This window comes from Sinocyclocheilus grahami, unplaced genomic scaffold (assembly GCF_001515645.1).
Source record: "Sinocyclocheilus grahami isolate Dianchi unplaced genomic scaffold, SAMN03320097.WGS_v1.1 scaffold1337.1, whole genome shotgun sequence".
Classification (NCBI taxonomy): Eukaryota; Metazoa; Chordata; class Actinopteri; order Cypriniformes; family Cyprinidae; genus Sinocyclocheilus; species Sinocyclocheilus grahami.
In genome coordinates, this window is record NW_015506516.1 from 51,143 (window position 1) to 76,636 (window position 25,494).

The following is a 25,494-nucleotide window of genomic DNA, read 5'->3' on the forward strand; positions in this document are numbered from 1 at the left end:
AGATACATTTAGTTCTGTTATAATGCTACTCTGTGCGGTCGTCACCGGTCTATTAAAACACACAACATATTAAAGCGTCTTTGGTGTTTAAATGTTTTCTACAAAACCGGAAATCGAGGGGTTATGACGTCATCGGCAGACTACACAATGACACTATAGACACGCTCCGTGTCACTAGTTAAAATGGCTTATTTCTCTGGATTTAAACATTCTTCGAAACATTTGGGATACTGTAAGTACACAAGTCAGCAAAATATATAACACTGTTCTAGTGGTTTTTGGATATTTTAATAAATAAATCTTACATATTGTGTCTTTAAATGCTACAGGTTTAATAAGGTAAACCAATATGACTTTTACACAAAGCATGTACATATGATGAAACCTTGAGACAAAGAACATGAAACAACTTGCAGATCACATAATTTCTTATAAATTTTATTTGCACTTCAAAATAAAACGCCACACGTGCTTTATTCTGAGAAAGGTGGTTGATTTCAAACAGGCTTTACCTGAAATCAAGCATAGCCAAAATATAGATGCTTACATATCAACATCGCCACTTTTGTTACGAGTGCCCGCTCTTGGAGGAAAGTGTGTGTTTGAATGAGTATTTTATTATGGGTGTCTATGTTGCGTAAGTCTGTTCTTCAGCTAAAGAATACAGCCAAACCCCACCTGTAATGTCTCCTAGTATTTTTCAGCTTAAATGTGTAACTGAATCAAAAGTTACAAACTGAAAAGGAGAAACAGCACTTGATTAAAACAAAAAAATGATCAAAACGTTTCCTAATTTCTCTTAGGGCAGGAGTTAATAAAGCTTTGTATGTAACACAGCTAATCCAGATGATCTAAAAATGTGCTTTTGAATCCACATTTCTCTGGGTTGCTCATATCGATCAAGAAAAGTGCACCGGACATTTACAAAAATGGTTCTAGAGCACTTTACAAGTGGGGGGGGTATGTACACATCTGTGTCAGCGAGTTACACCGTGGTTCAACAAGAGGACATCTTTACCTCCATTCATCCTTTATACAAACAATTACTAGCTTGTTAAAAATGAGAAGGCACAGCTCATTAACTTACTCAGGCCTTTAGCCATCAAAATACTCATGTGTTATGAAAGCAGAGGAGAGATTTATAAAAACCGGTGTCGTGGAGGCCTAGTAATCGTCTCCTCGGCTGACCACCTCCTTGCAGGTGGGTCTCAGCAGGATAGTGTGTTCAAACTGGGCCGTGTAGCAGCCTTTGGTGTCGCACAGAGGCGGGTAGGGGTCGATGATGCCCAGGTCGCAGAGGTTCTTCAGTGCCATTAAATACTTGGTCTCGCCGAGGCGATCCAACCAGCGGCGGCAGAAGGCAAGAGTGCCAAAGTTCTCATTGACCACGTTCAACAAGTGCTTGGCTCTGGGGAGTCTGGGAAAGAGGTGAATGAACATTACTTCATAATTCTGATGAAAATCTTGTGAGGTGCCTATCTAGTTTTAGGCATCACAGACATGCTCCCAGAACATTAAAAGTCAAATATCTTCTGATTGCCTGTGACGGACAAATTGCTTGTTTCTGGAGTTAGTTAGTCACCTTATTGGCACATGGCCAACTTCAAAGTTTTTCATGTAATGGGAACACTCCATGTCATCGTGCACCATGCCTTTCCCAGTGCTGCCGAAGGTCTCGATAGCATAAACCTCTCCTTCCTGTAAAAGAGGAGACTCAGCATGACAACATCCGACAGAATGAAACCCTTAACGGTGAGATTAACAACACTACACGATTGCTTTCCAAATGAAGGAGCAGCATCACACCTTTACAGTAAAATATTGACTTGAAAAGTGATGGTTAATAAGATTTATTTATTTGTATTATTTTGGATGATATGAACACAAAATAGTACCGCTTCATTTATAGGCTTTGGAGCAAGAGGTTCACAACATAACTAATGCTCATCAACTACAAATTAGTTCTGTGCGACACTAAAATATTCCGTATATTTCCATCTTTATGGGGCAGTGCATACATTGGAAAACAAACTGACTAACACTAGCGTTTAAACGTTTTTAACTTTTAGTCAGCAAGGATGCATTCAATTGACCAAAAGTGACAGTAAGGACATTAATAATGTCACAAAAGATTTCTATTTCAAATAAATGCTGTTGTTTTGAGCTTTGTATTCATCAAAGAATCCTAAAACAAATGAAACCCTTAATGGTGAGATTAACAACACTACACGATTGCTTTCCAAATGAAGGAGCAGCATCACACCTTTACAGTAAAATGTTGACTTGACAAAGTGATGGTTAATAAGATTTATTTATTTGTATTATTTTGGATGATATGAACACAAAATAGTACCGCTTCATTTATAGGCTTTGGAGCAAGAGGTTCACAACATAACTAATGCTCATCAACTACAAATTAGTTCTGTGCGACACTAAAATATTCCGTATATTTCCATCTTTATGGGGCAGTGCATACATTGGAAAACAAACTGACTAACACTAGCGTTTAAACGTTTTTAACTTTTAGTCAGCAAGGATGCATTCAATTGACCAAAAGTGACAGTAAGGACATTAATAATGTCACAAAAGATTTCTATTTCAAATAAATGCTGTTGTTTTGAGCTTTGTATTCATCAAAGAATCCTAAAACAAAAAATGCATCATGGTTTCACTATTGTTTTCAACACTGATGATAATCAGAAATGTTTCTCGAGCAGCAAATCAGCATATGAGAATGATTTCTGAAGATCATGTGACACTGAAGACTGAAGTAATGATGCTGAAAATACAGCTTTGCATCAAAGGAATAAATTACATTTTAAAATACATTGAAATAGAAAACCGTTGTTTTGAACTGTAAAAATATTTCACAATTATTTTTGATCAAATAAATGCAGCCTCAGATCATTTTGGACACTAGTGCGCTTGACTACGCCTCTCTTTAAGCCCTGTGGTGTTGACTGATAGAGATGTGTCAGCTAAGGGCTGTGCTGATAACTCTGGCACACACAAACTCAGCCCTAAACCCTCAGACTGAGACCTTCTCAAGTTTCTCTGTCCCTTTTCCAAAGATTAACTCTTTCTCCTGAGATCTTCCTTGTTATGAACATTTATTGGGTGACTCAAAGATATATTCAAATCTGTGAAACAAAAACTTTGTAGAAAGTCACGACGTACCTCCATCCTAGTGGCTTCACCTCCTTTCACTATGGGCACCGTCTTGCCTGCGTGTATTCTGTACTGTCCAATAGAGTGGCCATTGAGATTTCGAATCGGTTTCACTGGAAAGACAAGTAATTTCACTGGCAAAATCCTATCTTGTGTTATTTTTAGGTGTTTGAGGTTAAAACGATTACTATTTACCTTGATATGTTTTTCCATCGAGTTCCACTTCGTAGGACTCCATAACCTCTTGAATTGATTCTCCAATGTCACACAAACGAACATCAATACCTGCACACTGAAATAAAAGAACAATGAGCTTTACGATAATTACTGTAACGCTAAGAAAAACATCAAGTTGCTTATTAGTTATTTATACATTTAACTTGCACTACTTTTTAAAGGGGTCATGAACTGCCTTTTTTATTATTATTTTGTACTATTCTCTGAGGTCCACATATATAGTAATAGGCTATTTTCTGTTCTGTTTTTACCCCTCATCAGAACGCTCTGTTTAAATTGGTGTGGTGGATTGTAGACTTGGAAGTAAATGCCCACTGCTATGATTAACTAACAGCTGTGTGTTTAACAGCCTACAGCCTTCATAGATGGATGCTGCTGTGATTTAGGTTAAAAACACTTAAATACTCAGTACAAATCAAATGATCTGTAATAGCAAAGCGATAGTAAACATGTAATAAAAACGGTTACTCACACTTGTGTGCTGCGACATTACTGTCGATCCAATATATTCGGCACAGCATCGTCTTTTAGTTTCAATCTTTCTGAAAATCCTGCGTCGAATTTTGCCTTGTTTGTAAACAAATCCGTGGTAAAATTAAGAGAACAAAGGACCGAGTTCTTACTGACGCGGTCTGGAACTTCACAGTGTCTTGTTGTCTTCGGAGAATCTTTATTGTTTGATTTCTGTGTTTGCCTCTCTCTTTATTTACACTACATGTGCGAATCAGTGGGCGGGGCTAAATAGAGTGATGTAGAATCAGTGGGCAGGGCTAAACAGACAGTGATGTAGAATTGGTGGGCGGGGCTAAACAGACTGATGTAGAATTGGTGGGCGGGGCTAAACAGACTGATGTAGAATTGGTGGGCGGGGCTAAACAGACTGATGTAGAATTGGTGGGCGGGGCTAAACAGACTGATGTAGAATTGGTGGGCGGGGCTAAACAGACTGATGTAGAATTGGTGGGCGGGGCTAAACAGACTGATGTAGAATTGGTGGGCGGGGCTAAACAGACTGATGTAGAATTGGTGGGCGGGGCTAAACAGACTGATGTAGAATTGGTGGGCGGGGCTAAACAGACTGATGTAGAATTGGTGGGCGGGGCTAAACAGACTGATGTAGAATTGGTGGGCGGGGCTAAACAGACTGATGTAGAATTGGTGGGCGGGGCTAAACAGACTGATGTAGAATTGGTGGGCGGGGCTAAACAGACTGATGTAGAATTGGTGGGCGGGGCTAAACAGACTGATGTAGAATTGGTGGGCGGGGCTAAACAGACTGATGTAGAATTGGTGGGCGGGGCTAAACAGACTGATGTAGAATTGGTGGGCGGGGCTAAACAGACTGATGTAGAATTGGTGGGCGGGGCTAAACAGACAGTGATGTAGAATCGGTGGGCGGGACTAAACAGACAGTGATGTAGTATCGGTGGGCGGGGCTAAACAGACTGATGTCGAAGCAGGCGTTGATGTTCTTCTGCGGAGGCAGGGTTTAGCCACACTATTACATCATAAAGTGGCACATTCCACAAGCTGTCGTTTTGTCAGATTGGCCTCAATATAAGCTGTTTTTAGACTAATGAGAAAGTTTTGAGTTCTGAAACTTACAGGATGTTTTTATAGTACAATGAGCTCTTATGTCAAAAGATCAAGGGAATTTTGATTTGTCAGTTCATGACCCCTTTAAAAGTTTGGGGTTAGTAAGATTTCTGAAAGAATCTAATAATTTTGTTTCAGCAAGGATGCATTAAATTGATCAAATGTGACGGTAAAGACAATCGTGATGCTACAAAATATATCTATTTCAAATAAATGCTGTTGTTCTGAACTTTCTAATCAATGAATCCTAACAAAATTAATTATTAAAATGAATTAGTTAATTTCACAGCAATATACTTGCAGTATTACTACTGAGAAAGTGGAAAATGTGTCCAAATTTGTCAATTTTTTTGTTGTTTCTGCTGTTTTTGTGGGGGGGGGTGGATGTAATTTTTATTCTTTTTTGGGATGAAATGTCACTTGCATGTTTTCACTCATTCAGGTACTTCAATTATAAATACTGAATGCTTGTTTTGTTTATGTCATAAATTTGTTGAGGTAAGACTCTACCTTAATTCCAGTATTTGTAGCATCTTTAACGGCTTCCAGCAGTTTGTCGTACTTTGGGTTAAAGGTGACAGTAAAGGCACAGTCAATGATTCGACCTAGAAAGCCAAAACAATCAAACGTGGCAAAAGATCAGCATACAAATCACTCAGAGGGAATCAATATCAGAAATGATTTGAGACGCACCGTTAATGTGCGTGCCGAAGTCGATCTTGCAGACATCATCGTACTGGAGAACGGTGGGGTCTCCTGCATTAGGAGTGTAGTGAGCAGCGCAGTGGTTTAGCGAGCAGCCAGTCGGAAAAGCCAAACCAGCGTTCAGACCATTTTCCTTGATCAACTTCCTAGAGCAATCCTCTAGTTTCTCACTGGCAGGGAAAAATGAGACCTGATTAGCGGATTAAACACGGCACACGGCTGCCAATGAGCGTCAATTTGAAAAAGCTGCAACTAGATATTTTGCAAATCATCTGAAGGCTGTCTTTTGTGCTAAAGCTAAGAAGGGCTGTATTAAACACCTTGGGCCAGATTTACTAGATTTGCATAACGCCGCCCAAATGTTCACACAAAGAAAGAAGGCGTAACTTTGATTCTCGCTGTAGTATTGTTGTTGCAGCCGCCGCCATGTCGTGGAGACGCTGTTTGTTTCTTTGCGAAAGCCAAACTAGTTTGTTTGGCTTCCAAAAGAGGACACAACTAGAAATCAGTGGTTAAGTTTTATTTACAACACTGTTCCAGAACACTTCAACCCAAATATTTGAGTGCGTGCAGCACATTTTGCGGAGAAGAGTTTCCTGAACCTGGTGAGGGGCGTAACATTTCCGTCACACGCTTGAGGTATTCAGCCAATCACAGTGCACTAGATCGCTGACCAATCAGAGCACACCTCGCTTTTCAGACCGATGAGCTTTGTAAAAATTCGACGCGTTTCAGAAAGGCGGGGCATAGAGGAGAAACAATAATGTACAGTATGTGGAAAATAATGTGTTTAATGTGTTACACCAAATACACAAAATAATGTTCTTTTTAGCAATGTCATATGACTCCTTTAAGTAAGGTGTTAAAATAATGGTGCAACTACAAGTAAACTGACTACCGCAAACCATAGTAAATCACCTTTCATGATTCATTTAAATACTCTCCTCCTAAAACTTTTGCACCCAAAAGGGAAACTCCTACTAATGCATACGCAATAAGGTCAGCTGCAAAAATAACCGTCTCTATGCCTTTCACCACTAATGAAGAAGTACTGTAGCACTGACCAAGGTTTCCCAATGAAAGCCAATATCACAAATGTATGAGTGAAGCGCATGGATGGTTTCACTCACCAGATCTCGATCATGGTCAGGCCCGGTTTGATCCAGCTCATGACGTATTTTCTGACCTGCCGGTGGGCCTCGGCCGCCTGTCTGAAGTCACTCCACATCTCCTCATTAGCCTGATCCAAAAACTTCTTCTCCTCGTTGGTCATCCGCCATGCAGCAGTACGTCTGTGTGAGATAAAACAGTGTTTTAAGTGTTTTAGCTGGTTTTAGAGTGTGTAATAAGCAGCTGCTGTCTGTACCCATCTTGCGTCGGTGGATATTCACATTCCTGGCCCTTGGCATAAACTCCATTGGCGTAAAGCTCACAGATGGGGATAGATGGAGGATCTGTTTGAACTTTGGCTGAAAGAGAATGAAGGAATATGAACAACGTAAGTTATATTCAAGCCATTTTATGGAACTAAGAATCAGTTCGCTTCCACAATAAAAATGTCCTGATAATTTACTCACCCCCATGCCATTCAAGATCTTCATGTCTTTCTGTCTTCAGTCGCAAAGAAATTAAGTTTTTTTAGGAAAACATTCCAGGGGCCTCATTTATCAACAGTGCGTACGCACAGATGTGTGCGTAATGAGTGCGTAAGAACAGTTTCACGCAAAGTGTGGGATCTACCAACTTGTACTTATACGTAGAAATGTGTGTAAATATAAGCACACCTCTGAGCATACTTACGCAGAGAATCTAGTGGTAGAATAGCGACACTACACATAAAAAGCATTTGTGTCACAGTATGCATTAAGCAATTCACATGTCCTGTGTTTCCTTTAATTATAAAACACTCAATTTATCATTTGTCTGGTTTTTAACAGACAATTTGCGTAATTGGTGTCAAACCCTATAAAACACAGCTGTGACAAATGTTTGTCTCAATGCAATGGCTTATCTTGCGTTATTGGAAGACTTGGCAAACAATGCGCTCCGCATAGAACGCGTTTTCAAAGACCACGCTGAGAATGAGAGCACAGAATGGCTTCTCAGTCGGTACCGCTTTCTTTGCCATGATTTCGGTGAGGACACATACATTCACGTGATTTTTTAAGGGAGGTGTTGTCACCATATATGGTTCATTGGAGGCGTTTCCGAATGCAAATGACCGTGAACGTGAACGAGCATGGTACTTACACACATGTGGGATTTACCAACAATGATTTCTTACTCATGTGCGTAAGAACTGCGTGCACATGTTTGATAAATACGGATTTTCTTGAACTTAAGCACATTCTAAATTTAATTCGTAGGACAAAATATATCTACGCACTGTTGATAAATGAGGGCCCAGGATTTTTCTCCATATAATGGACTTCAATGGGGACCAACGGGGTGAAGGTCCAAATTGCAGTTTCAGTGCAGCTTCAAGGGCTCTACAAGGGCTCTCTATAATGGTCTTATCTAGCGAAACGGTCAGTCATTTCTTTAAAAAAATAAAAACATATATACTTTTTAACCACAAAATGCTCGTCATGCACTAGCTGGACTTCACGCATGACGGAATCACGTTGGAAAGTTCACGCGTAACGTAGGCGGAAGTACTGACCCAGTGTTTACATAGCGAACATGCAAAGAAAGTTAAATGCCCTTTACAAAAAAAAGATAAAACAACGATGTCGGACGATTTTGAGGTTGGGGGAGAAAATGAGATGGGAGATTTTCGCCCAACCCTACCTTTCCAACGTGATTACGTAATCCATGAATTTGCGGAAGCGCAATACTTTTTAACCACAAAATGCTCGTCATGCACTAGCTGGACTTCACGCATGACGTAATCATGTTGGAAAGTTCACGCGTAACGTAGGCGGAAGTACTGACCCAGTGTTTACATAGCGAACATGCAAAGAAAGTTAAATGCCCTTTACAAAAAAAAGATAAAACAGCGATGTCGGATGATTTTGAGGTTGGAGGAGAAAATGAGATGGGAGATTTTCGCCCAACCCTACCTTTCCAACGTGATTACGTAATCCATGAATTTGCGGAAGCGCGTCGAGGACCTAGTGCAAGATGTGCATTTGTGGTTAAAAGTATATACTTTTATTTTTATTTTTTAAGAAAATGACCGATCTTTTCGCTAGATAAGACCCTTATTCCTCGGCTGGGATCGTGTAGAGCTCTTTGAAGCTGCACTCAAACTGCAATTTGGACCTTCACCCCGTTGATCCCCATTGAAGTCCATTATATGGAGAAAAATCCTGGAATGTTTTCCTTCAAAAACCTTAATTTCTTTGCGACTGAAGACAGAACGACATCTTGGATGACATGGGGGTGAGTAAATTATCAGGAACCAATCCTTTAAATGAGTGACTGCAGGGGGAATTTAAACAATCACTCACGTCCTTTCTTTTTCTTCTTCTTCTTCTTCTTCTTTCCAGTTGAATCTCCTTCCTCGCCATCTGCCAAAATAGAAATTTCACCATATAACAATCAATACAAAAACAGAACTTAGATACACGTGGACTTGCAGTGGGAACTTTAGCAATTAGCTTCAGACAAACCTTCCTCTGGCTCATCATCTTTCTCTTGGTCTTCTAAAGTTTGTCGCTCCAGTTGATTTGCCACTTTGCTGATTTCAGACTCTCCTTCACCCTCATGGTTTCCTATGAACGACAATACAGTGAATTTGACGCACACAGTGCATTGCAATATACATTTAACAGACATAAAGCCCACGTGGAGCATCTTATAACAACATTACACAACTGCCATGAGTTCACAAACTAGTTAAACACTCTAACCAGCCATTAACCAACACTCCAGCGCATAAACTAAACATTGAACGCTGTTAAAGGGCCACACCACACCACAGTATGTGGAAAATAATGTGTTTTTTTAACTTTAAACCGCATAAATATATTTCATTACACCAAATACACAAAATAATGTTCTTTTTAGCAGCATCATATGACCCCTTTAAACAGTGGATGAGTAATTCACTCCTTGATTTGCTTAATAAAAGCCTCCTTTGAGATCATTTTGACAGACATGTTTATTGTGTATTATTATGTTTTCAAGTGACGCGAAATAGAAGCGCAGCCGTAATTCGCGTGCAGTGTGTCTGGTTGCCATGACAACCTCGCGCGCTTCCTGCTCGATGTAAACAGAGTGTGAATTTGTAGGTTTTCTTTAGCAAAACTAAAATGTGTTTTCAAGCGCGACTGACCAAATCGTCCGGCTCGGTTTGCCCCCCTCGACCCCGAAGACATCTCTAATTTGACAGTTGACCATCTGATCTCACTCAGTGACTCTAGGCTACGCAGGACGGACGAAACCATGCAGTGAATGGGGGACACAATTTAGCTGGAAATGCAGAAATAAGCCGTAATTTTGTTTTATTTGTAACTCTTTGGTAGATACATTTATAATTTCTATTACATTACTACTACTACTACTGTTACTACCTATAAAACAGATCTCTGGGGGCCCCAAAAGTGCGTGGGCCCTAACTTTCCCCCCTTAGCGGCGCCCCTGCGTCTTTATTACCTACGGCTCCCGCTTTTCCCTTCTTCTTCTTCTTTTTCTTTTTCTTCCCGGTCTCGTCAACGGGATCCGTGTCTTCTTTGAGAAGGTGAGAGTCTCCGTTTGGTAAAATCTGCTTTTGTGCAGCTGCGGACTGCAGCTCCTGCGTCTGCTCGTCTGCCATGTTGCGACCGCGCGAGGGATTGTGGGTGAAGCGTGCGTCATGTGCGGCGGGATCCTTGCGCGTTCAGCTGGATGGACCTTTTTACTCGAAAAAAGTCCAACCTACTGAACCCATCCTGATCCCCCACGGGGTGTGCATAAAAGAAGAAGAAGAAGAAAAAAGAAAACATAGTTTTCTTTGGATTGTTTGACTACTCGAAAGAGAATATAGGAAAATATAACTTCATTAATTTATGTTCCGTGCTAGCTAAATTTCACATACATAAACATTATATATTTAAATATTCGTCCTATGTGAAAAAAAAAGTTTTTTCACTATAGTTAAATCATGGTAACCACAAATTCACCATGGTTTTGCTACACTAACCATAGTTTAACCACGGTATTTGTAGTAAAACTGTGGTTATACAAAAAAAAAAACCACCTTGGACACTTTTGCCATAATAAAGCTACTGAACCCATCCTGATCCCCCACGGGGTGTGCATAAAAGAAGAAGAAGAAGAAAAAAGAAAACATGGTTTTCTTTGGATTGTTTGACTACTCGAAAGAGAATATAGGAAAATATAACTTCATTAATTTATGTTCCGTGCTAGCTAAATTTCACATACATAAACATTATATATTTAAATATTCGTCCTATGTGAAAAAAAAAGTTTTTTCACTATAGTTAAATCATGGTAACCACAAATTCACCATGGTTTTGCTACACTAACCATAGTTTAACCACGGTATTTGTAGTAAAACTGTGGTTATACAAAAAAAAAAACCACCTTGGACACTTTTGCCATAATAAAATAAGTTACTTTTTATTTTTATTTGTGCATTCTTTCTTTCTTTGCTTTTCTTTGTTTTGTTTTTATAACTTTACAGCTTAATGGTTTGATGTTTTGTACTGTTTAATAAAAATAAATAAATAAATAAGATTCGCGGTACACAAATATATCATAAACATATTATGACTTATTTATTTATTGTGACATATTTTAGCAATAATGATAAACATATTTGCTCGTGCATTTATCTGTGCATTTATCTCATCGTTTTCAATATTAAGACCAAGAGATAACGTCCTTTAAGATAATTTATTGAACTTTAAAATGTCAAATTGATGGTACAAGAGGGGTAATACATAATTAATATTAATATAAACAACAACAATAAAAATAAATACAATTAATAAACTTAATAATACATTAAAATAAGTAAAAAAAAATACAAATGGCAAAACAACAAATAAAATTACACTTTTTAATATGTAAAAAACATTTACTCATTCTGTTTTCGTTATTTATTTAATTAGTATTTTCTTATTTTAATTTTCATTATTTTTAATCATATTGATATTGCGTACGGAGTATATACACATTTCAGTTTCATACATGTCTTGTGTTTATTATTGCTGAGCTGATGATTTATTGCTTTTTAAATATATCGCATAATCGATTAATCGCTAAATCAATACATCGATTATTCGATAAGCTTCTTCCGGTTCCTCTGAGCCGCGGAACTAATGTTGAGGTTCACATTTCGCACGGAGTGATTAATCAGCCGGACCCGAGGAGAGGAGCAACATTTCATAACAAACGTTTGAATGAATTAAACTAAATTCGTGTGAAAATGTGGAGATGCAATGCTAAACAGCAGGACTGTGGACATCTGGCCGCGAAAGAGTGCAAGTTTATGACTACGCGTTGTATTTTGAATCATTCTCTGCATTATATTATACTTGCATTGCAGTGCATGCATGCATAGTTAATGCTAAGACATCAGCAACTTGCATGTAGATTTTAATACATCATTTCCCATTAATAAGTGAATGTTTATTCTACATACTGTATGCATGATCATAATATGCTTTCATATGTCTGATTTCAATTGCAACTGCACTACACTTGTCCTAAAGAAACTGGTAAATGTCTAAATAATTAATAACTGATTAAAACATGTCTGCTTTCTGCACAAGACACCTGCTCCAGAACTTCAGGTACTTGGTGCACCGGGTATCGATTCGAATCCCGGCCCGTAGAGTGTTTCTCGTTAAAGGTACTCATGCTTTTTCTCAAGCCCCCAAAGTGGGACTGTTGTGTTGGACTGCATGTGGCGTCACTTACGCCGCTGGACAGGAAGCTGTCCTTCAGCGGAGGACCACAGAGAGGAAGTCAGTCGCCCGGGTGCAGATCCACAGGTTAGTATTCGTCTTGCGTTTGGGAATCCGTGCCTTGGTGCTGCTTCTCAAATTCAGCCCACTTCTGATTCTGTATCCCCTGACGTTACTATCACAACGTTGGGCGTCCCATTGGTTGGACGCCCTGCTTTGGGCCACGGAAACATCTGGACCTACTTTTAACAAACTGGGCCAGTGGGCCAGCACCAGACGGGACATCTTCTCCCGGGACTTCTGCGAGCGCTTCTCAAGGCTTCATGTGAAGGTGAAGCCCCATCCCTGGTCCCACACCAAGCTCTGTCTGAGGCGGGCGTTTGGGGAAGGATGGAGGCAGATGTTTGTGTTTGACAGTAAGGAGCCTGTGGGCTCGGGATGCGTGGCGCAGGTGTACCGCGCCAAAGCCAAGGTGAAGAGCGTCGAAGATCCGGCGTTCCTGAAGCTGGTGGAGGAACTGGAGAGGAACAGTCTCCTGGAGGCCTGGGAGATCCCTGGTCTGGGAGGAGCTTTGAGTGACTTTTGGGAGACGTGTAAAGATGAGGAAGAGACGGCGGAGACCAAGACGAGGGATTTCAGAGAGAGACCTGGCCCAGGCGAACACCTGGAGGAAGAGCCTCTGATTCCTGTGGCAATTAAGGTAAAGATCCTGCTCACGGTCTTCTTACTTTTTAAACACGCCCCTTCCAACCATTTGGATCAGTTTGCATATTTTTGTATTTTTCACTATCCAATCAACTCCCGGAGAAGTCCAAAAAAAAAAAAAAAAGCAGTTTTGTTTTTTAAATGCATTACTTTCATTAATAAAATTAAAATAATAAAAGTATGCATTTTATTTTGGTATTTACCGCTAAGGTTGCAAAGGGGTGGAACATTTCCGGAAACCTTCCAAAAATCCCTGGAATATTAAAAAAAAAAAAAATCCTGTAAATTTTCCACAATTTCTGGAATATTTCTGAAGTTTGCTGGACATTTTCCACCTTTTTGCAACCCTATTTACCCCTAAAGTACTCTTTGACATCAAGCAAATTTGATTTAATCTTAACACTTTTTACTTGATATATTTGAGGTTTTTCTTATCGTATACTCTTTTGTCACAGAAATATGTCCGATTATCAAGGCAAAACAGGTTTTTAAAATGACATCTCTTGCTTTTCAAGATGTTTAGTATTCTTCAGAGATTGCTTTGGCTATTCTTGAAGTTAAAGACAGCCAAGCTTTTATTTATTTATTTTTTCTCCGTATGATATACCCTATTTTGTCACAGAAATACGTCAGACTATCAAGGTAAAATGACCCAGAAGGAAGATTTCACCTCTTCCATTTTCTCAAAAAATACATTCATTTTATGCATTTCTTTTGGTGTTTTTTATTATTAAATGACTGATTTTCACCATTATTTTTTCATGTAAAATAATCAAATTCTATTTAATTTAATCTTGACAATTTTAACTAATCTTTCTTTAGTTTTTTCTTTATTTAAAGCACTCTATTTTCTCACAGAAATACGTTAGATTATCAAAGTACAATTGGAATTTAAATGACGTTTTTCAAGATGTTTATTACTGTTCTTCTTAGTTTTTGGGCTGTTCTTACCCTGGATTGAAAAATCCTGATCAAACCAGCTTAAACTAGTCAAGTAACGTAAGATGCCATTTTAGGACTAACACTCAAATTGTTTCAGGCCACAGATTACCTGAACAGAGGATTAAGGTTAAGATGGTCACTCTTGTTTAGCTAGTTAACTGGTTGGGGTGTTATACTAGCTAACAAATTTAACCACCAAGGTGCTGGACTAAAATTATGTTTGTTGGTTGTCTCTGTTATTATTAGGTGTTTTAATATAATCATTATTCTCTAGCATCTTTTTCCTTCAAACAGGTTCTTCATCCAGGAGTCAGGCAGCAGGTGCAGGTCGATCTGAAAAATCGTTTCAGGCCACAGATTACCTGAACAGAGGATTAAGGTTAAGATGGTCACTCTTGTTTAGCTAGTTAACTGGTTGGGGTGTTATACTAGCTAACAAATTTAACCACCAAGGTGCTGGACTAAAATTATGTTTGTTGGTTGTCTCTGTTATTATTAGGTGTTTTAATATAATCATTATTCTGTAGCATCTTTTTCCTTCAACCAGGTTCTTCATCCAGGAGTCAGGCAGCAGGTGCAGGTCGATCTGATCTTAATGAAAGCTGGGAGTTTATTCCTCAACTGTTTGCCCGGCATCAAGTGGCTCAGCCTGCCTGAGATTGTAGATGAGTTTGAGAAGCTCATGACCAAACAGGTACTGATGTTTTTATGAAGAACCTTCCATGCAGGATAAATTTAGTTGACTAAAACCGTAAAAAAAAAAAGGTCTTTCTTAATTGAAATGAAATAAATGTTAACTGAAATAAAAATAATTAAAAAATTTAAATAACAAAAAATTAAGATAGAAGTAAAACTATATACAGTGGGGCAAAAAAGTATCTGTATATATAAACTAGAAGAGTGTAACACTGCTTCATGGCAACGATGTATTTTTGTGCTTTAATATCTCTTTGATGCAGATCGATCTTCGGTTTGAAGCGCAGAACATCGAAAAGTTCCAAAAGAACTTTAAAGATCTGCAATATGTGAAGTTTCCGACGCCCCTCAGACCGTTTGTCACAAGGACTGTGTTGGTTGAAACATATGAGGTAAAAATGGCTGTGCTCTTGATCATTTTAATATTGTATAACCTGTTTTATTCCACTGAGAAGAACTAATGCGTCGATGTATGCTCCTGTAGGAAAGTGAACCCATCTCAAAATACCTGAGTTCAGACGTTCCAGAAGAAATCAAGCAGAGAATTGCACGGATGGGTGTCGATCTTCTTTTGAAAATGGTTAGTTACAGGAATAGTTTGCCTAGGAATTAAAATTTGCTGAACATGTACTCAACCTCAGGGCATCCAAAGATGTAGATGAGTTTGTTTCTTCATCAGAACAGATTTGGAGAAATGTAGCATTGCATCACTTGCTCAGCAGTGGATCCTCTGCAGTGAATGGGTGCCGTCAGAATGAGAGTCCAAACAGCTGATAAAAACATCACAATAATCCACAAGTAATCCACACCACTCCAGTCCATCAGTTAATGTCTGGAGAAGACAAAAGCTGTGTGTTTGTAAGAAACAAATCCATCATTAAGATCTTTTAACCTCTTACTTCTGGCCAAAAGTCCATAATGCATAATAATGTATCCTCCAGTGAAAAAGTCATCTCCTGTTGTCCTCACACATCAAAATCTACTGACATATTTGTTTAGAGCTGTTTTGAACAGTTTTTTTGCTTGTAAACGGTGCTTGATCTGTGCAGATTTCTCTCCTGATTCAAATCAGACGACTTTTTCACTGCAGAAAGCAATATTATGGATAGAAGACCTCTTATGTTAGCTGGAAGTAACGATTTGAAGTTAAAAACGTCTTAATGATGGATTTGTTTCTTACAAACACACAGCTTTTGGCTTCACAAGATGTTAACTGATGGACTGGAGTGGTGTGGATTATTGTGATGTTTTTATCAGCTGTTTGGACTCTCATTCTGACGGCACCCATTCACTGCACAGGATCCATTGGTGAGCAAAAGATCCAATGCTACATTTCATCAAATCTGTTCTGATAGAAAAGCACACTCATCCACATCTTGGATGGACTGGGAGTGAGTACGTTTTCAGCAAATTTTTTATTTTGGGTGAACTATTCCTTTAAAGGGGTGGTTCACTGTTTTTTTTTCTAGGCTTGATTGTGTTTATGGGGTGCAGTCTAACATGTGTTAATGCTTGGTTAAAAAAAAACACATTATTTTTCCAATGCTACAATTCATCAAATCTGTTCTGATAGAAAAGCACACTCATCCACATCTTGGATGGACTGGGAGTGAGTACGTTTTCAGCAAATTTTTTATTTTGGGTGAACTATTCCTTTAAAGGGGTGGTTCACTGTTTTTTTTTCTAGGCTTGATTGTGTTTATGGGGTGCAGTCTAACGTGTTAATGCTTGGTTAAAAAAAAAACACATTATTTTTCACATTCATTTAACTTTATTCCACACCACTCTGTCCCTTCTCTGAGAAACAGACTGATTATTTCCTTCTTTTATGAAGCCCCACCCTCAGAAATAGGCGATAGGCTCTGATTGGTTAGCTAGCCCAGTGTGTTGTGATTGGCTTAACCGTCTCTAGTGCGCGTCTAAGCGTCTCCTCTCCTGAGCGGCATGTGCTCCGGTTTTATTGTAAACAAAGGCGTCGTTAATATCGCTTATCAGTTTGAGCCGATTGAGAAGCAGAGGATATTATTGAAGAGGACAGTGCAGAACCTGTGCAAGCACGGCTTTTAATGGTAGGCCTATGTTTTTTATTTGTTGTTTTCTCATACTTTTAGATACGTTGGTTTTTGTAAATGCTACTGCTTCTGTTAGCTTTTAATATACGGCTGCCCCCTTTGTTGCCTTTTCCTGAGGGCAGGTTTATCAGGGTTTGTGATGTCACGCACCCGGGAAGTAACTCGTTGTAGTCCCTACCAGTCGTTTTTGTAGGCATTAAACTGCCAGAATTTGAAAAGACGATATCTCCGTTTGCATTGAACTTTCAGCTTCGTAACTTTGCAGATATTGTTTATGCTCAAACAGCAACATTACACACTAACTAATGTTAAAAAGTGAAATCGCAATCAACCACCCCTTTAAACAACAGTCAGATTAATTGTATGTGTTTCATTGAAATCTAACCTGTGGTCATCTCTGGCAGGTGTTTGTGGATAATTTCGTCCACGGTGACCTGCATCCCGGGAACATCCTGGTGAAGGGTGGGCAAGGAGAGGCACCCCAGGACAGGGCGACTCTGACAGACCTGTGCGACACTGTGGTGGTCAGCATGAGACCAACTCCTCCGCCTCTACAGCTGGTGCTGCTGGATGCAGGGATCGTGGCGCAGCTCAGCGAGGCGGATCAACGCAACTTCAGAGCCGTGTTCACTGCTGTCGTTCTTAAGCAGGTAAAAGACATTATGGGGATTGTGGTTCTTTTGTTGACAGTTGTGAATATGAATATGTCGTGAATAGAAATGTTCAAGATTTGTTTGTTGAAATCCGCATCAGTTTTATTTTAGAATTATTCACCCTCAGGCCATCCAAGATTAGGATGAGTTTGTTTCTTCATCAGATTTGGAGAAATGTAGCATTGCATCACTTGCTCAGCAATGGATGCTCTGCAGTGAATGGGTGCCGTCAGAATGAGAGTCCAAACATGTGCTTGTGTTGCCAGGGTGAGCGAGTTGCAGAGCTAATCCTTCATCACGCCCGTGCCAATGAGTGCCAGGATGTGACACGTTTCAAGAAGGAAATGACTGAACTAGTGGATCATGCGCTCAGTGACACGCTTTCCCTGGGAAAGGTACGGAGTTACACACACCTTCATCACTTCCGTAATTAGTTATAAATTAATATACTACCAGTCAAGTTTGAACTAAATGAGATTTTTGTCTTTGAAATGTTTTTGAAAGAAGTCTCTTCTGCTGCTAAGGCTGCATTTATTTGATTAAGAATACAATAAAAATGGTTATATTGTGAAATTATTACAATTTCAAATAACTGTTTTCTATTGTAATATATAATAAAATGTAATTTATTTCTGTGATGCACAGCTGTATTTTCAGTATCATTACTGCAGTCTTCAGTGTCACATGATCTTCAGAAATCAGTATAATATGCTGATCTGCTGCTCCAGAAACATTTTTTGTTATCGATGTTTAAAGCAGTTGCTTCATATTTTTGTGGAAACCGTGTTAAATTGATCAAAAGTGGCAGTAAAGACATTTGTAATGTTACAAAAGATTTCTATTTCAAGTAAATGCTGTTCATTGAACTTTCTATTCAAGAAGATCCTGAAAAAAATGCGTCATGGTTTCCATAAAAATATTAGGCAGCAAAAACTGATAATGTTGTTTTCCATGACTTGTGTTTCACACCGTGTCTGTTGTTTTCTAGATTCAGAATGAAATGTAATTTATTTCTGTGATGCACAGCTGTATTTTCAGTATCATTACTGCAGTCTTCAGTGTCACATGATCTTCAGAAATCAGTATAATATGCTGATCTGCTGCTCCAGAAACATTTTTTGTTATCGATGTTTAAAGCAGTTGCTTCATATTTTTGTGGAAACCGTGTTAAATTGATCAAAAGTGGCAGTAAAGACATTTGTAATGTTACAAAAGATTTCTATTTCAAGTAAATGCTGTTCATTGAACTTTCTATTCAAGAAGATCCTGAAAAAAATGCGTCATGGTTTCCATAAAAATATTAGGCAGCAAAAACTGATAATGTTGTTTTCCATGACTTGTGTTTCACACCGTGTCTGTTGTTTTCTAGATTCAGGTGTCCCAGCTGCTGTCTCAAGTCTTTGGTTTACTGATCCACCACAAGGTGAGAGCAGCTGATCTTAGCACATGTTAGTAGATCATAAACGGTGTAAAATAACACTTAGCTGTTTAACGTAACACCTACCTTTCTATAATCCAATAAGCAGCCTTTCAATTTGTAAACAGGAAGTAGTAATAAAAAGCTTTTCCATTTTAATGTGAATATTTGACTTGTTTTGTTCCACCTTAGGTCGTTTTTAAAGGTTATAATTGAGTCAAGGTTGGAACATAATTGAATGCGTGTACACAAGAAATATGGGAGATAAAATATAGTAAATGTTATTTACATAATGCACAGACAGGAACTGCATGCAAAATAAATACTAACATACAAAGCAGAGATAATGTTTGTTAAAAATCTTACATGCACAATTAGTTAATGTGACAAAGTAATGAAAATGCATGATAATATCGTTGTGATGTAGTGATTACACATTGTGTTTTGGATACTATTGTGTGTTTTATGACGTTTAAGTGATGTGTGTTTTGCACTTCCTGTGGCAGGTGAAGTTGGAGAGTAATTTCGCATCTATAGTGTTTGCCATCATGGTCCTGGAGGGTTTGGGCAGATCACTGGACCCCAACCTGGACATCCTGGAGATCGCCAAACCCCTCCTGCTGAAAAACCTGCTCTGATACTCTCTTCAGTGACACTGTCAACATTTACCTCACTGTTCCAGACGCTAATAACAGCCTGCGTGTCGATCAGGGACTCTAACCTAACCTAAACCCACACATCTGGGATCAGTTTACACGTACATGGTTAAAGGTGTTCCTCTGATCAATTATATGCCGTGATATTGAGATTGCATTCTACACATGGGGCCAGATTCAGTTTTGTTGTGTCTATTATGCACACGATATGTCAACTAAATCCTACAGTCCTGGTTTATAAATGAAAGGTCAAATTCGTACAACAAGGAACATTTAGTACATTATTGTATGCACTGCTGTTTAAAAGTTTGGGATCAGTAAGATTTTTTTTAAATGTTTTTTTTAATCTGTTCATCAAGGCTGCGTTTATTTGACCAAACATTTCCGATCAAATAAATGCAGCCTTGTTGAACAGAAGAGACTTCTTAAAACACATTATCAATCTTACTGACAGCAGTATATACAGTATGTCCACCTTTTAGGCTGCTTTCACTTTGAGTGTGTTTATCCATTGTACCAAGTGCATTAGACCCAAAACTGCTTTTAAAATCCCTGAAACGTGACGTATTACAGAGTTGCATGAAAATGCATAAAGGAACCAACCAGACAGGATTTTTTTCCGGGCACGTTTCTTTTTGTTTGTGTGTGTGTTTAATTGTTTAATTAAGTATATAAAAATGATGGCCATTAAATGTGTTTGTAACAATCCATGTCTATTTGTAAAGCTTTTAGTTGACAATCACAAGCTATAATTTCTTGACCGCCGCGTCATGCTGAATGTGCTTGAGTTTATCGAGTTTAATTATGTTATGTTCGAAAGATCTGCTGTAGCTCACATCTTAACCAAATGCCCTTCTCGGCATCGATGTGTTTTGTTGTGTAACCTCTTCAGATGATTTGCTGTGAGCTGGATGAAAATAATTCCTTTGTGTATTTTGCACACCTTTGTCTGAATTAAACCAATGCTCTATAGTTTGACTTTGAGAGAGACTTTATCTATCAGTTTGTCTTATAAAGTTGTGCATGTCCGATAATTCTAGTAAAGCAATCGACCAGAATTCTCATCGTCTAATATGTAATGGGTGTACATACATAATGGTGGTTTTTAGTTAAAACATTTAAGCCTTGACCACTGGTAATTATTTGTATGCTGGAGAGTCTCATTCATCTTTGTTTTGGTCTGAGATGTCACAATTTCTAAGTGTTGATATGAACTGCATCCTATTAAATTTATCATCTGTTTTACTTCATTCAAATGAATATGACTTTTCTAAAATAATATTAATTATTAATTTGTTTTTGTTATAAGAAATTATATCCATCAAACTAAGTGGAGTAGCTCAATACCAAATTTTGCTCATTTTTAAACAATTATTTAGAATCTTTAAAATAACAATAAAAAAATCGAAAAGTTGCCCATTCGTTTTTCTTTATCTTTTAAGTTTTAACATTTTTTTTATTTAAACTGTGTTTCAATTTGTACTTACAAAATGTGTAAATGTGAGGAAATGTGTCAAGAACTTGCTGTTGAATTCTGTAATTTTGAAAGTTCAATAATAATAATAAAAAAATAATAATAATAAAAAAAACGTGTGGCTGGTGGAGTCACGTGGTCAGGGACGTCGCGGTGTTGCCATAGTGACAGAAGCGTCCGCCGGAAGTGAGGAGGAAAGGAGCAAGATGGTGGACGACGCGATGAAAACAGTGAGAAATTATGGTTATTTTCATTAAAACACAAAAACTCTTGATATTTAATACCTTTAATGTGAACAAAGATCTTCTTTATGGTGGTTTATGATAGTGTATAACCGCTGTTCTTCGTTATTGTGCTATTTCGTTGCTCCGCAAAGAGAAAACTATCTGACAGATTGACGTTTTAAATAACAAAGGCATATTTTTATTCATATTTCGTTAAATCTCGAACAGCAAAGCCTGTCAAAGAAGATTGAAAATGAGCTTTACATAAAGAATATTAAGTTTGTTTTAGGACCATTAAGATTTCTTGCATTCTGACATATTCTTACGCACATATTATACCCCAAATTGTCAATACTGTAATAAAAGTAAAGTGATGTTAATGTAAATTATTTCTAAATCATGGTGGTATTTGTTAGATGTGTTGATTTAAATGTGTCCAATATGTCAGAAAATTAGTTTCTTATGATTTCTCATTACATAATGTTAAATATCCAAAATATGAGTCAGCGTTAATTAATCAAATGCACAACAGTAAGGTCATTTCTGCTCCTAAATAAATAAATAAATAATAAAATAAAAAAGACAGAAAGCGAGTTCATGTAAAAGGATGAATTAAAGAGACAAAAGTATGCAAATATAAAAATGGTGTGCTGAAAAATATTCATTCCAGCACGCAGAATTTGATTAACTCTTGTTATTATATTACATTTTAAAATTTTTTGTATAGGATGTGCAGCTGCCTGTGGCCACAGACCTCAAGAAACCTCGTCCAAAGAAAGGTCAGCATCTCAGAGTCCGGAGTCTGTATATATTAATTATATAAATAACTTAAAAATTCAGTTTTGGATTATAATATTCTGCAAAACCAAACTAGCATCTTCAAGGTTCACGCCGCTGTATCTGTTCATCCTGTGGGTGGCGCTGTTTGCCTTTATTTCCCCCCTCTGCCACATTTTTCAGTGAAGAGGATTATGGCTCAGAGGGAAAAGTCTGTCTAGGAATAGAATGGATTGAGAGCAGATTTGCCAGGGGGCTTGTAAGCAAGAGGAGAACGATGCAGACGCTTCATGTTGCAGAGGACAGGCTCCTTTTGTTCTGAGGCCCACTGGATTCGGGACGAGGTGTCTTCTGCGGCCCCCCATTGCGAGACTGCTGCAGCTCACAGCAAGCCCATCTGCCCTTTATATCCAAAATAGAAGCTGCTTTCTGCAGATTTTCAATGCCGCCTTTGATATTTGCATTTTCATGATTAGACCCGTTAATGTCCTACACAAGATGAAACAGCCGGAATCTCGTTAATCTCTGGTCTAAAAAGTTTTGAACAGTTAAGTCACACTTTAAAATGTTTGAATGTCCTTGCATATGACATATCAAAGCAAGTGTCTTTTATTGTAAAGAATGGTGCACAATCAACTTCACAAGCAAAACATTTCACAGACAGAAGCTTGTCTGAAAGCAGCTGATTCAATCACATTGAACAAAGTGAATATTATAACACCCTGCAGCATCTGCAATGACACTCAGGCATATTTTAAATGTCTAGACTCTTTTGTGCATCGTTACATACATATATATATAGATGTTTTTCTTCTATCTGCAGCTCCCGATCTTCCGATCTTGGAGAGGAGAAACTGGCTTATACATCTGCATTATATCCGCAAAGATTATGAGACCTGCAAGGTAAAAGCAGAAGTTCCTACCTGCTGTATAATACTCTTAATAATGTTAATTGATTTGCGTTTCTTCTGATTTCAGGCCATTATTAAAGAACAGCTGCATGAAACTCAAGGCATGTGTGAATATGCTGTGTATGTGCAAGGTCAGTGTAAACTACACAACACTCTAACAGTGTAAATGTATTAAATTACTCTAATGTGGTCAGACTGAGTCAGTCTCAGATGTGCAAAATGAGATAATTGCATGCTACATCTACATAGTTTATGAATATCAATATGCATGAATTACCCGAAACTACATACTACAATTGCCAAAATGCACCAGATACAAAAAATATTGTAAAATGTGTGATAATTGGACACCACTCGCTGAATTAAACATGCATCGTAATGGCAAGTGACATTGTAGCATGCTAATGTTTGAAATCACTGTTTTACATCGTTAACTGCAACTAAAAACAGTTTTATTGCTTGAAATAGAATTAATGAAATAAAATTAAATATATAAATATTTTCCGCGAGCTGCCAAGGTAACATTTCTAATTTTCCTTTAGTTTAAATTGAATTACTACAATAACTCAAACTAAATAAACTAAAAGTAATAAATAAAAATTAACTAGAACTATAGACAAAAAAAAAAGCTGAATAAAATGATAAAAATACAAAAAAACTTTAATATTAACCCCTTAACTGTCACTCACATTTTTGAACATAGATGTGAAAGTGCACGATCCAAACTTACATTTGTATAATTCATGAACGAAAACATTTTGTAACATGATATTGATGTACCATTTTCATGGTAATGCAATGTTTGATTTCAAAATGGGTTTCAAAGGATGAATTTAGAGATTTAAAGTTTTCAATTGATATATAATTTCTGATGATTTCTAAAGTGTGATCGAGAAAAAGGCAACGAAGACGACTTTTTTTGACAAAGGTCAGAACTCCTGTTATGATGTAGATTTTTGAGGTGCACTCTTGTGATAAATTCATCTATTACTTTTCCTACATAATTTTTAACAAAAACATTGGTAAAATATCTATTTAGGAGTCTTAGACCTTTCCAACGATATATAGTTTGTCATGATTAGATTAGGATTTAAGTGTAATATAGTGAAGTAAATTTAGGCGTCCCACAGAGGGGACGGGTGACAGTTAAAGGGTTTTAAGGTGAAAACCAATTAAAATCTAATTCAAAATATGAACAAAAACTATAATAGTATATCAGTAATACTCAAATAACACTTTCACATTCACATACTAGTTTTAAACAGTGGTATGCGGTACACATCATACTGTGCAGTAATCAGTACACTAGTGATCCGTTCCAAACATAGTCAATGTGTCCCAGTTTATCCCGGTGAAAACCTGCTGTGGATTTGTGTGTGCAGCTCTGATCATGCGGTTAGAAGGGAAGATCCAGCAGTCTCTGGAGTTGTTTCAGAGTTGTGCCATCCTCAACCCCAAAAGCTCAGACAACCTCAAGCAAGTGGCACGATCCCTGTAAGCACAGGCCAAACACACACCACCATTGTTGAAACTGAACAGAAAATTGCTGAAGATAAGTGTTATATAACTGTGTTTACTCTGTTTAGTTTCCTGTTAGGGAAACACAAAGCTGCCATTGAGGTTTATAATGAAGCAGCACGTCTCAATCAGAAAGACTGGGTAAGTACACGTCCTCTGTCCTGAGTGCTGTCTGATCTATGTGTCTTTAAAGAGTTAGTTCACCCAAAAATGAAAATGCTCTCATTATTTACTCAGTACTCACTCTATTGTTGTTCCAGACCCTTACATGGAAATTTCTTCACACAGCTCTTTTACATACAATGACAGTGCATGTACAAACCCGATTCCAAAAAAGTTGGGACACTGTACAAATTGTGAATAAAAACAGAATGCAATGATGTGGAAGTTTCAAATTTCATTCAGAATACAACATAGATGACACATCAAATGTTTAAACTGAGAAAATGTATAATTTTAAGGGAAAAATAAGTTGATTTTAAATTTCATGGCATAAACACATCTCAAAAAAGTTGGGACAAGGCCATGTTTACCACTGTGTGGCATCCCCTCTTCTTTTTATAACAGTCTGCAAACGTCTGGGGACTGAGGAGACAAGTTGCTCAAGTTTAGGAATAGGAATGTTGTCCCATTCTTGTCTAATACAGGCTTCTAGTTGCTCAACTGTCTTAGGTCTTCTTTGCCGCATCTTCCTCTTTATGATGCACCAAATGTTTTCTATGGGTGAAAGATATGGACTGCAGGCTGGCCATTTCAGTACCCGGACACTTCTTCTACGCAGCCATGATGTTGTAATTGATGCAGTATGTGGTCTGGCATTGTCATGTTGGAAAATGCAAGGTCTTCCCTGAAAGAGACAACATCTGGATGGGAGCATATGTTGTTC

At 38.0% G+C, this 25,494-nt stretch overlaps 3 protein-coding genes across 3 annotated transcripts; 2 read left to right on the forward strand and 1 right to left on the reverse strand.

The window, feature by feature from the left end:
• Positions 1-387: 387 nt before the first annotated feature.
• On the reverse strand, positions 388-10,511 carry metap2b (methionyl aminopeptidase 2b). Its single transcript, XM_016255431.1, has 11 exons — positions 10,306-10,511; positions 9,321-9,422; positions 9,159-9,218; positions 7,073-7,175; positions 6,837-6,998; positions 5,695-5,876; positions 5,512-5,606; positions 3,364-3,460; positions 3,178-3,281; positions 1,583-1,698; positions 388-1,417 (listed from the first exon to the last, which is right to left on the reverse strand). The coding sequence occupies exons 1-11, from the start codon at positions 10,463-10,465 to the stop codon at positions 1,165-1,167; spliced, it is 1,434 nt and encodes a 477-aa protein (XP_016110917.1). The 5' UTR covers positions 10,466-10,511; the 3' UTR covers positions 388-1,164.
• Positions 10,512-12,016: 1,505 nt separating this feature from the next.
• Positions 12,017-20,003, forward strand: adck2 (aarF domain containing kinase 2). Its single transcript, XM_016255430.1, has 8 exons — positions 12,017-13,263; positions 14,758-14,904; positions 15,170-15,298; positions 15,391-15,486; positions 17,383-17,628; positions 17,898-18,026; positions 19,001-19,054; positions 19,555-20,003. The coding sequence occupies exons 1-8, from the start codon at positions 12,409-12,411 to the stop codon at positions 19,684-19,686; spliced, it is 1,788 nt and encodes a 595-aa protein (XP_016110916.1). The 5' UTR covers positions 12,017-12,408; the 3' UTR covers positions 19,687-20,003.
• A 1,359-nt stretch (positions 20,004-21,362) lies between these two features.
• Positions 21,363-24,773, forward strand: LOC107569347 (Bardet-Biedl syndrome 4 protein-like). Its single transcript, XM_016255422.1, has 6 exons — positions 21,363-21,408; positions 22,130-22,181; positions 23,003-23,082; positions 23,158-23,221; positions 24,473-24,584; positions 24,677-24,773. Exons 1-6 carry the CDS (start codon positions 21,385-21,387, stop codon positions 24,771-24,773), a joined length of 429 nt encoding a protein of 142 aa, XP_016110908.1. The 5' UTR covers positions 21,363-21,384.
• The last annotated feature ends 721 nt before the right edge of the window (positions 24,774-25,494 follow it).

Excerpts from the sequence above, each read along its gene's own strand:
- metap2b (XM_016255431.1), bottom strand. The coding sequence starts at position 10,465 with ATGGCAGACGAGCAGACGCAGGAGCTGCAGTCCGCAGCTGCACAAAAG. Across the intron at positions 9,423-10,305 it reads GGGAAAAGCGGGAGCCGTAG|GAAACCATGAGGGTGAAGGA; the intron begins GTAATAAAGACG and ends TGTCGTTCATAG. Across the intron at positions 9,219-9,320 it reads AGATGATGAGCCAGAGGAAG|ATGGCGAGGAAGGAGATTCA; the intron begins GTTTGTCTGAAG and ends CTATTTTGGCAG.
- LOC107569347 (XM_016255422.1), top strand. The coding sequence starts at position 21,385 with ATGGTGGACGACGCGATGAAAACA. Across the intron at positions 21,409-22,129 it reads TGGACGACGCGATGAAAACA|GATGTGCAGCTGCCTGTGGC; the intron begins GTGAGAAATTAT and ends TTTTTTGTATAG. Across the intron at positions 23,222-24,472 it reads ATATGCTGTGTATGTGCAAG|CTCTGATCATGCGGTTAGAA; the intron begins GTCAGTGTAAAC and ends TTGTGTGTGCAG.
- adck2 (XM_016255430.1), top strand. The coding sequence starts at position 12,409 with ATGTCTGCTTTCTGCACAAGACACCTGCTCCAGAACTTCAGGTACTTG. Across the intron at positions 15,299-15,390 it reads TGTTGGTTGAAACATATGAG|GAAAGTGAACCCATCTCAAA; the intron begins GTAAAAATGGCT and ends ATGCTCCTGTAG. Across the intron at positions 15,487-17,382 it reads TCGATCTTCTTTTGAAAATG|GTGTTTGTGGATAATTTCGT; the intron begins GTTAGTTACAGG and ends CATCTCTGGCAG.